The sequence below is a fragment of the Hypanus sabinus genome, chromosome 17 (assembly GCF_030144855.1).
Source record: "Hypanus sabinus isolate sHypSab1 chromosome 17, sHypSab1.hap1, whole genome shotgun sequence".
Taxonomy (NCBI): Eukaryota; Metazoa; Chordata; class Chondrichthyes; order Myliobatiformes; family Dasyatidae; genus Hypanus; species Hypanus sabinus.
The window spans coordinates 66,882,281-66,894,492 of NC_082722.1; the positions used below are offsets into that span (position 1 = coordinate 66,882,281).

The window sequence follows — 12,212 nt, forward strand, 5'->3', positions numbered from 1 at the left end:
CTCGTATTGATGTATTGCACTGTATTGCTGCTGCAAAATAACTAACTTTGTGACATACAGTATGTCAGTGATAATAAACTTGATTCTGAATAATAGAATTGAATTGACTTTACTTCTTACATCCTTCACATACATGAGTAAAAATCTTCATCTCCGTCTAAATGTGCAATGTGCAAATGTGCAATTGTAGTCATTTTTAATGGTTTATAATAAATAGAACAGTCAATGTGATGTAGAATACACTGAAATCAGTGTGAATTAATCAGTCTGATGGCCTGGTGGAAGAAGCTGTCCCAGAGTCTGTTGGTCCTGGCTTTTATGCTGCAGTACCATTTCCTGTATGGTGGCAGCTGGAACAGTTTGTGGTTGGGGTGACTCAGGTCCCCAATGATCCTACAGGCCCTTTATACACACCTGTTTTTGTAAATGTCCTGAATAGTGGGAAATTCACAAATACAAGTGCGCTGGACTGTCCGCACCACTCTCTGCAGAGTCCTGCGAGTAAAGGAAGTACAGTTCCCATAACAGGGAGCAATGCACCCAGTCAGGATGCTCTCAATTGTGCCCCTGTGGAAAATTAGAACCATAGAACATGACAGCACAAAAACAGGCCTTTTGGCCCTTCTTAGCTGTGCGGAACCATTTTTCTGCCTAGTCCCACTGACCTGCACCTGGACCATATCCCTCCATATACCTCTCATCCATGTATCTGTCCAAGTTTTTCTTAAATGTTAAAAGTGAACCCGCATTTACTACTTCATCTCGGCAGCTCATTCCACACTCCCACAACTCTCTGTGTGAAGAAGCCCCCCCAATGTTCCCTTTAAACTGGTCTCCCTTCACCCTTAACCCATGTCCTCTGGTTTTTTTCTCCCATAGCCTCAGTGGAAAAAGCCTACCTGCATTCACTCTTTCTATACCCAACATAATTTTATATACCTTTATCAAATCTCCCCTGATTCTTCTATGCTCCAAGGAATAAAGTGAATAAAATCCTAACCTATTCAACCTTTCTCTGTAACTCAGTTTCTCAGGTCCTGGCATCATCCTTGTAAACCTTCTCTGAACTCTTCCAACCTTATTAATATCCTTCCTGTAATTCGGTGACCAAAATTGCACACAACACTCCAAATGTGGCCTCATCAATGTCTTATACAACCTCAGCATGACATTCCAACTCTTATACTCAATACTTTGATTTATAAAGGCCAATGTACCAAAAGCTCTGTTTACTACCCTATCTCCCTGTGACGCCACTTTTAGGGAATTTTGTATCTGTATTCCCAGATCCCTCTGTTCTACTGCACTCCTCAGTGCCCTACCATTTACCTTGTATGTTCTGCCTTGGTTTTTGCTTCCAAAGTTCTTAGGATTTGGGGTACCATACCAAACTTCCTCAACCGTCTGAGGTGAAAGAGGCGCTATTGTGCCTTTTTCACCACACAGCTGGTGTGTACGGACCACTTGAGGTACTCAGTGAAGTGCATGCCGTGGAACTTAAAGCTGTTTAAACCCCAGACCCATTGATGTCAATAGGGGTTAGCCTGTCTTCATTCCTCCTGTAATCCACAACGAGCTCCATTGTTATTGTGATATTGAGGGAGAGGTTGTTTTCTTGACACCACTGTGCAGAGAGATGACTTTGTCCCTGTAGGTCACCTGGTTATTGTTTGAGATAAGGCCAATCCATGTAGTTTTGTCAGTAAATTTAATTAGCAGATTAGAGCTGTGGGTGGCGACACAGTAATGAGTGTACAAGGAGTAAAGGAGGGGACTTAGTACACAGCCCTGAGGGGATCATATATAATAATTTGATAATATTTGAGATTAGATAGAGAACAGAATTTCAAAATAGTAGTCATTTTAAAAAAGTTTTCAACCATATGTAAAATATAAAAGAACATGACTCCTTTTTAAAAAAAAAAGTTTACTTTCAGTGTCCAGCATTTGTATCTTGGTAATTAAGACTTGTAGCATTATTAAAGGACTACTGAGATTTGAATGGGAATGCCCTAACTTTTAGTTTATTTCTGAAAAGCAGGTATTTTGATTCTGCCTCTGCCCCCTTCATTTCCAGCCCTGATGAAGGATCTCCACATGAAACATTGAATATTTATTCCCCTTCATAGATGCTGCCTGACTTGCTGAGTTCCTCCATCATTTTGTATGTGGTGCTCTAGATTTCCAGCATTTGTAGAATCACTTGAATATGTAATGTTCTGTGTATTTGATTTGATGAGGACAAGCATTTGATTGTTTAACGTTAGGGTGTGTATTTTCATAGATTTATTGAGAAATGCCACATTCTGGACAGCAACTTCTTGATGGTTGCATTTAATGATTTGTGTAAGCTTGCTGTACAGCAGAGTTGATTTATCGATAAATAACCATGAGTACAGTCGGTCCTCCTTATCCGCAAGTTCCATATCCACGAATTCAACCAACCATGAATCGAGAAAACCCGGAAGTGCTCTTCCAGCACTTGTTGTTTGAGCATGTACATTTTTTTTCTTGTCATTATTCCCTAAACAGTGCAGTATAACAGCTATTTTACATAGCATTTAAATTGTATTAGGTATTATAAGTAATCTAGAGATGATTTAAAGTATACGGGAGGATGTGTGTGGGCTATCGTGGATTGGGATCGAAAAAGATTGGAAGTTCTCTTAGTAAGTCGGAGCAGGTACATCTGGTATTATTTAGCGTCAGTTAGTCAAACGTTTGTCTTAGTATATAGTATATATTTTACCTTTCTATGCATATAAAACACTTCAGGAACGTGCCGGGTTGATGTGGAAGATCAAAAAGTCAAAACCCCAAAACCCAATAATTAAACCACTGCGTTGCTTAGTAATAATTGTAGCTTTCATCGGGGCAGGGCCTTTCTCACTTTATCCTTTAAAATTGTTCCGATCGTTGATCGACGTAGCCTAACGCTTTTACAATGACCGATGGCATTTCACCTCTTTCCGATGGCTTTATTATTTCCACTTTATTTTCAATCGTGATTGTGATTATTTTCGTGAGCAGAAACACTGTGGATTCAGAGCTCTAGCGTCGGGTTCTAATGTCCACCGCAGTGAGACAGGTTAAATAAGGTCTGGGGTTCTGCTGGGTCCTAAGGTCCAACGCATTGAAACAGGTTGAATAAGGGACTTGAGCATCTGTGTTTTTTGGTATCCGTGAGGGGTCCCGGAACCAATCCCTCGCGGATAAGGAGGGCTGACTGTACTCTTAAGTATTTACATACAAACTCTAATACAGTGAAAAAAATGTTCAAGTGAGTCATAATGATTGATTAGATTTTTGAGAATTTGTAAAGGCTACTTTGATCTGAAGTGATTTGGGCAAGCTAATAGTAAATTACGATCAGTTTGACAAAAGACATACATTTTTGTTTTAAATTTCCTTCATTGAAATCATGATAAATACACAGGTGTGGTGAAAAAAGCTATTAGTTCTATACTTCGACTTTATTCTAATCAGTATATGGCTAAATCAGAAAGTAAGCAGGAATCCTTGTACCAATCCCAGAGGGTTTTACAATACATGAACTATATCATGGATTTTTAATCTATTTTTTTTACATTCAGCTGTACTGAACAATTTGTTAAATTTTGACTTAGCAAGTTTGAAAGATGATGATAATTGTTGGTACTTTTTCTGATCGGAGTAATCTTGTCATTTCCCAAGGAACCAGAATTTGCAATATCCGACAATCTGGAGAAAAAGTTCCCTGAGTTATTCTCTAGTGAACTTCTGCTCTCTAGCTAGTAAAATCCCTCTTCTGCAAAAGCATTCCTTTAGGAATAGTCTTCAAAAGAGAGGGCATAGTAACTGTGCCTTGGTTCAATAACTGAAGATCACATTTCATATTTGAATCCAATGTTACTGTTGAAAATAACCATGGGGATTTGTCAGCAGCTTAATTGTCATACTTTTAGTTTTCATAAATAAAGATTGTTCTCCTTGGCACTCCTTAGATCTGAAAAACTGTACTGGGATGTTTTGTTTTAAAGTTCTCTTATCTTGAGTCAGAGGCTTTCCTATTGTGGGTACAACAAAATGCAACGTCGCTTTTAAATTTTACACACTTAGCTCCACAGATTCTGCACTTGTTAGGAGTGTGCATTCAAGGTGGTATTTAAGCATAAAGATCACACGTTAGTTCATTGCAGAACAAATATGGACTATTTTGTATATTCTGGATGAGGATAAGGATATGTTGATGCAGAATATTAGGGTATGTTGATGCAGAATAGATGTTTATTTTTAAATGTACCATCCAGTGATATAAAATATACACCCTTTTTCTGTTGCAGATTTGCCTTATGGTTGGGAACAAGAAACAGATGAAAATGGGCAAGTGTATTTTGTTGAGTAAGTATTTAGAGGACTGAAATGATTAAGTTGTCTAAGAAAGGATGTCAATGAATTGGAGCAGTTTAAAAAAATTACTGAAGTAATTATTGAAGTGTGTGGGTCCTCTTTTGAGCAAAAATTGGACAGACTAGGCTTACGCTTGCTAACTACAAGAGTTATTTATTATAACACAAGGAGGCACTTTGGCACTTTTGAGTCCATGTTGTCCATGAGCTGAGTAGTGCTATCAACCTCATTCCCTTGCTCTCATTTTTCATTCAGCTGCACATCAAAAATGCCCTGCTTAATTCTTTTGCCACTAACCGATACCATTGAGTAATTGACAGTCACCAATCATTCTACTAGCATGCCTTTGGGATGTGTGAGAAAACCAGAGCATGCAGAAGAAACACACACCACAGTCATGAGGAGAAACTGCAAATTCATTCAAAGTCCATTTTGAATCGGTGTACTTAAAATTATAAAGTGGCAGTGCGAGCTGAAAGGTTTTGACATGGTACATGTGAAGAGAACTGTTCCTCTAGCTGGAGTATCTAGAATAAGGAATAACTCTTTTAGATATGAATTATTTTAAACGTTAACGTGAAAAGTGGTTTTGGCCTGGATTGATATAAAAATCTTGAGGAAAAAGTAATTTATAAAATAAATCAAATGATGCTGGAAATGCTCAGTTTCTGCAAATTGAGGTGATGGGTTAGGAAATTAGTTGAAGACTAAAGAAAACTGTAAGTCAGACTAATGTGAACTTTTAATGGATTTGATATGGTTGGCAGAATGAATTTGGGGGCAAATGATGTTTGGCTGAATAATTACATAAATTGTTATGGTTGCTTCAGTATGATAATGGAGTACCCTATTTCCAATAAAGTAGTTTTACATTTATGTTTCATTGGGCCTAAAAGAAACTGAGTTCTATTGAAATTTACTCTGTGTATTTTACTGTTCACTGGTCTGATTCTTGGCAAATAATCTACCTTTGTTTTATTCTTTTCAAAGAAACTTGACTGTCTTCTAAATTTCATTCTGATTTAGAGTCTTAATCAGAAAACTTTGCTTTTTCTGATGTTGAACTTGATTATCGGCTTTGATTTTTACTCAGTGTACACTATGACTGAAATGGTCATCAGTGTAGAGAACTAGCTTTACAAATTTAAAAGGTTTGGTTAGTTCTCACACCAAGAAGTAGATTTATTTAGAGTTGTGTATTACTGTTATGATCTTCATTTAATTGTAACTTGTAATCAAAATTTTATAATTACATGTATCCAATTAAAGTTATTGGTGAGAAAATGAATTAACAACTTAGTCCATTTCATTGTTTTATGTTTGGATTTTCCTAAAAGTTAGTGACTGAAACTGCTTATAAAATATTTTCATATAGTCACATAAACAAAAGAACCACATATCTGGATCCACGGTTAGCATTTACAGTTGAGGAAACATCAGAGAAGCCAAATATTCGTCAACGATATGATGGTAACAGTGCTGCAATGGAAATTCTACAAGGCCGAGATCTAAGTGGCAAAGTTGTCATTGTCACAGGAGCTAATTCAGGGATTGGTAAGTGTTAAAGATTTTGATTGATGGAAATTTGTTTTTATAGTTAGAAATTATGGAGCATGTTGACTCCAACATTGTTTTCCTCCCACAACTGAAAAATTTTTAAACCTCACTTGATTTTTCTTAATGCTAGTTTATACACTTTCTGATCTTGGTGTCTGTAAGTAATGGGTCTTGGTCCTTAGCCGTGGCTTCTAAATTCCAAATAATTTAATGTAGTTTTTTAATGTTATGCATCCTTTATGAACACATATCAATTTGGTTACAAATACCTTTATTGAGCTAGAAGAAAATTCTGCTACGATATTCCAAAAGGCAGTCTTATATTTGAACGAATTTCTTTCCAAAAGCTATCAAGAGTCCCATGGGATTATTTGCAATCCAAATGGGGCTTCCAACCCGTTGAGTCAATCCAGAACATCAAAAACACCCTGGTACTAATTCTTACGCTCATGGCATTTTATTCTCCCCATGTTTTGTTCATCCACTGTCCCTAAGTTCTACCACTTACCTGCACAATTGGCTACCTTTGAAGAAGCCAAGTAAACCTCTTTGTGGTTGGGAGAGGAATCTGAAGTACCTGGGTTTAGATCTTGGGAAGAACATGCAAATTCCACAAGGTCAGCATCAAAAATCAGGGTTTCTAGTGAAAGAAACATTTTTATACATGAAGAGGTAGTGGAAAGTGTGGAAAACTGTGGAGTTCCTTGGAGTTATGTTGTCAAAACAGCTGACATGGACCACCAACACCTCGCTGACATGGACCACCAACACCTCGCTGACATGGACCACCAACACCTCGCTGACATGGACCACCAACACCTCGCTGACATGGACCAGCAACACCTCGCTGACATGGACCACCAACACCTCGCTGACATGGACCACCAATGCCTCGCTGACATGGACCACCAACACCTCGCTGCTTGTAAAAAAAGACACAACAAAGACTCTTCTTCCTCAGAAAGCTGAAACAGGCCAAACTCCCACAAAAGCTGTTGCTTAACTTCTACAGAAGCACAATTGACCAACAGTGCTACCGTGTGGTATGCCAGCTGCACAGCCGCTGAGCGACAAGACCTGCATCGCGTGGTGAAAGCAGCCCAGCGAATTGTCAGGATGGAGCTCCCAGGACTGGACACCATCTATTCCAGCAGACTCACAGGAGGAAAGCAATCAGCATAACCAGAGACACCACACACCCCGGCCACTCCCTGTTTGACCCGCTGTCGTCCAGCAAAAGGTTCAGGACACTAAAAGCCAGAACAAATAGACTGAGGAACAGATTCTACCCCAGAGCTGTGGCCTCCATCACACCACTCCCACAGAACAATGACTGAACCTGTGAGCACACACATGCACACACAAGGACACAAATACTTGCACTAATGGCACTTTGTGCATTACTGTGATATTCTGGTGCTGCTGCAACTTATTTTCTGCTACTTATCTATTTATTACTGTTTTTCTATTACTGTCTTGTTTTTATCTACCGCTTTGTTTGATTGCCTGAGAGGAAGCCAAACAGAGTTTCATTTTACCTATGTATAATGACAATAAAGATCATTCAATTCAATTCAATTCAATTCAATCAATTCAACTTATCTGTTATCAAATAAGTCTCTGCCAATAATGAGTTAACATTGTGGCTGCCTTAGCAGCAGGATTTCAAAGGGGATAACTACACTCATTTAAGGACTCTTTTATCTTGTTACTTCATGGTTGTTATTTATTACTATTAATTTATATTTGCATTTGCACTGTTTACAGTTTCTGAAATCCTGTTCAGTTTCTGTTCTATAGATTTGCCAAGTATGTCTGCAGAAAAAGAATCTCAGGATTGCATGTGGTGACATGTATGTACTGTGGTAATAAATTTTGCTTTGAACTTAGAATCCCATGTTCCACCACATTGTACTTGGGATTTTGTGATTCAAGCTTTTAAGTTTAGTACCTGTAATGCTTGTTTCCTATTTTTAGTGTACATTACCTGTAAATTCTCTAAAATATAGTTTTGGCCTAATGTCATATAGTACCTGTACATGCAGCTTCAAGTCATACTTGTAGATGAGCCATGCTTTGATAGGCAATGTATGCTGAGTTAATTTATTTTAGTTGGGACAATTCAGTTTCCTCAGGGCCAGCGACATACTTGCTCAGTGAATATTGTCATTGCTGAATGTTGTATGACGCTTGCTTAAAAATGTGTCTGTGACTTTAACTCTGAACTGCAGGCATGAGACAATTGAGTGTAGATCCGGCACTTTGGTGAAGTACAGGAAGTACATTTACAATAAATCTGAAATTCTACCCAGCCTTGAAGCTCTGTCTTCAGAAGATAAGGTGATAAAATGCAAGCAAAATGTATTTAAATGTAAATGTATGGTGCTGCAGTTTTTTTCAGATAAAGATGAACTTGAAAATCCATGAGTTAGCAAAGTGCATATGTTGAATAAATGGCGAGGTCACAGCCGTGAGCACTCATTTGTTCAATCTGATTCTTCTTCAAATATGTTTTACCATAGATGTCCCAGTGATGATAGTTTGTTGTTGTTGGCTTAGAAAAAAATGCACAGTGTCATTTTCTCCAGGCTTGCTACAGCCATTAAAAATGTTACTCTAGGAGACTTGGCTTCTCAAGCCTTTAAAAGACTGAATCAAGTATTCAAATGTTTTCTATAACTGTTTTTAAAAAATAGCACCTAATTTTGTACAAACCTGATCACTACTTGACAGCTTTAAGTACAGTTACAGTGTGCTCAACTTGTTTCATGCCTTAGTCTTTTCCCCAACTTCTCAACAGTTTAGAGTCATAGAGCATTATAGCATAGAAACAGGCCCTTTGGTGTATTTACTCTGTATAATTGCCTAGTCCCATTTGAACCACACTTGGACCATTGTCCTCTATATCCGTCTCATGCACGTACATATTCAAATTTGTCTTAAATGTGTCAATCGAACCCACATCATCCACTTCTCCTGGCAGCTCATTCCACACTCTCACCACCCTCTGAGTGAAGTAGTTCCCCCTCAAGTTTCCCTTTAAATATTTGACCTTTCACTCTTAACCCATGACGTTTAGTTCTAGTCTCACAACCTAATTTGAAAAAGCCTATTTGCACTTACTCTGCCTATGCCCCTTAAAATGTTATATACCTCTGAAGATTAGAGACAAACCAAGGAAAACATCAGTTTGTGATGCTTGTTTGTACCACTGTATCTGGACTTGCAGAGTCCAGAGAGTGGGACTGCCCCAGTGCAATGGTTTTTCCACTTTAAACACTCCCCATGCAGGTTTCCTGTCGTCATTAGACATGATGGACAACCACCACCAAGAGTAGTCAACAAATAATTAAATAATCAAGAGTGAATTATTTAAAAGAATTTATTAAAAACACATTTAACAAACATATTAATTAAATCAAGAATTCCAAATGACCTTTCATTAAGTTTCTTCATTTATGTATCCAGATGATTTGGATTGCACTTGGTACATTGTAGTATCATTGATAGGCCAAATATGAAGGATGAGTAAGGATGACTAAGCTTCAACCCTGGATTTGGTGCTGACAGCAGTAGCAGAATTGGCTATGCTGGTAGGTCTGGTCAGACTAGACTTGTTTTCTGTGTTTTCACACTGCAACGTATAGTGTTTGACTACAGGAATGTGGAAGCCTCACTCTGGTTGTATAGAGCCTAAAAAGGCTCTAGCGTATTATATACAGTTCTAGTATTTTTACCCAAGGATGTGCTTGCCTTAAAGCGAGTAGCATGATGATTCACTGGTTCTAGGGATGACGGATAATGGTAGCATATGTAGAGGGACTGATCAGAATAGGCATATATTCTGAAGTAAGAGAGAGGATTTCATTGAAACCTAAACTAACTATTAATGGAGCTTGAATGATGGATGTGGGAAGTGTGTTCCCCTGCTGGAAAAGTTGAGAGTGAAGAGTCACTGTCAAAGTAAGGGGTAGACCATTTAGGACTGAGATGACAATGAATTGCTACATTCAGAGAGTGCCGAATCTTCAGAATTCTCCACTCCAGAGTTTATTCAAAACAGAGATTGATTAATTTCTGGATATTAAGCGAATTGGGAATATAGACCAAGTACAGGATTAGCGATGATCTTGATGAATGGCACAGCTGTTTGAACAGCTGGATGGCCTGTTCCTGCTCCATTTTCTCATGTTCTTCAACAGATGCAGAACTCAGGAACATGCTGATCAATGTTTTGCTATCATCTGACAGCTTCTGAGGGGTTGTAGAGAAGCATCATCTGGACCAGCATTTTTCTCAGTGCCATCAAAGATTAGATTCAGATTTATTTATCACATGTACATGGAAACATACAGTGAAATGTGTCATTTGTGTCAAATGGATACACTGGGGGCAGTTCACAAGTGTCGACACACATTCCAGCACCAACATATCATGGCCACAATCCTTGTTTGAACCACACAGAACACAACAAGCAACAAAAACAAGCTCCTTTCCTTCTTCCTACCCACCCACCCACACAAACAGCTGGTTCTCCAACTCCAGGATAGGTCTTTAGGCCTCCAGTCTCCTGGAGCTTTGATTTCCAGACTTCTGATCACATTTTGATCATTGGTACCAATCTTTCCAAACAAGTTGATGATGGGACCCTGAGCTTTGGCCTCGCTAACTGTCCAGTCCATCTGCCTTCTCACATAGGCCTCGTACCTTCTTGCATGAACATCCAATCCCAGGACCTACTGACCTGGGACAGCCTGAAGTTCACAGATGTCTTTTGTCCCATGTCAACATTGCTGGCCTTCAAGTGCAGAGCAAAAGTTTAGATTCCAGGTGTCTTTAGTCACCTATTCACATCGCTGGACTTTGAATGCAGAGCACAGGCTCAGACTCTGGCTGACCACGATCTCCTCCACATCCCTGTCCCTAAACACTAATCTATCCTCTACCTCCCCACATCCCTGTCCCTAACTCCCTTACTGATTACTGGTCTAGTAGGATGTATTTCATTTACTCTTCAACTTCTGATGCAGTTCACTTGTGGGATGATTTGCAATTAGCAGAATCTAATCACATCTCCTTTGTCTGTGGTTTGTTCATTAATGGCTACCATGTGAATATATGTGATCAATTAATTATGTAGGTGTGTCAGAGTAGGTCTGATGGTAGATGAAGGACCTAGAAATTCCAATTTGTTGCCAGTATTCAACAGTTTGAAAGAATTATTATGCTATAATTGACACAGTTGGCAAGAGAGTCACAGTCATTAAAGAGCCTGCAGTCAATTTTTTTGAAATGTTGAGAGAATAGCCACTACCTCACAGAAATTGAGGTTTTGAATCTGGATATGCAGTTAAGTGCCCCTGCCAACTTGCAACTTGACTCTATTTTGCAGGTGTTAACCTGCCAGTGATGAATTGTGTTAAGAGCTGTGTGAAGAGGCTAAATTAGTTTGTTGGAATTGAGTTGGAATAATAAAAATAGAGTTGGCTTTCTGTTTACTAAATGAGTGGAAGCACATTATATAGCTCATTTAAAAAATATTGGGTATAAATTCGGACTTGAGCTAGTTTGTTTGGTTTGAACTCAAACAACTCCTATAAAAATACTTTTCACAGAGAAAAAAATTACAAGTGTACACAGCTGAGGCAATCCTTGTTCTGTTTTTCACTCTAAAGGTTATTATCCACATTTAGTTCTATTATTTCATAATTCAAGTTAGCTGTTGAGAAAGTTTTGCTGGTACTTTGCAGATGGCATACTCACACTTATTATTAAACAGGCCTAAAATGATCTTAGATTCTGAATTTAGCTATTTTTATTCTGTTTCTTATTTTAAAGTTTAAACCACTGTTATACTAGAATTTATTCCAGTGTCGGATTAATTTTTGACTTACTGCTAAGGTATCCGTAAATGTGACCATGAACCTATCAGATTGTTGTTTCAATTAGAAAAATAATCTGTCATCCCTACTTGGTTTACCTGACATATTGCTGCAGACCCACAGTAATCTGGGTGGCGCTTAATGATTTTTGATGTTTGAAGTTTATTGAATTAGTAAATACAGTTGAATTCAGCATTTCATATAATTTTACAGATTTTAATGTTTAAAGCTTAAGTCTTTACCTTTTCGTTTTTTACTGGCTGTGAATTTATGATGAATCAGCCATTTTACAGCTCTTTAAACGTATATCACAGATTGCAATGTGATGCAAAATCTGAGATTGAAAGCTGAAATATCAGAAATTATTTCTGTCACCCATAAACC

The 12,212-nt window shown here is 38.2% G+C and overlaps 1 protein-coding gene across 4 annotated transcripts in view; it reads left to right on the forward strand.

Moving 5' to 3' along the window:
* Nucleotides 1-12,212, forward strand: part of wwox (WW domain containing oxidoreductase) — a 1,112,408-nt gene that overhangs the window by 23,209 nt on the left and 1,076,987 nt on the right. For all 4 annotated transcript variants that reach the window (XR_009516344.1, XM_059993260.1, XM_059993262.1 and 1 more), the window contains exons 3-4: nt 4,323-4,380; nt 5,765-5,943. Coding sequence is in view for 3 of the 4 variants with exons in the window: in XM_059993260.1 (XP_059849243.1) it covers nt 4,323-4,380; nt 5,765-5,943 (237 nt within the window). In the remaining variant the exon portion in view is untranslated. The remainder of the gene's footprint in view (nt 1-4,322; nt 4,381-5,764; nt 5,944-12,212) is intronic.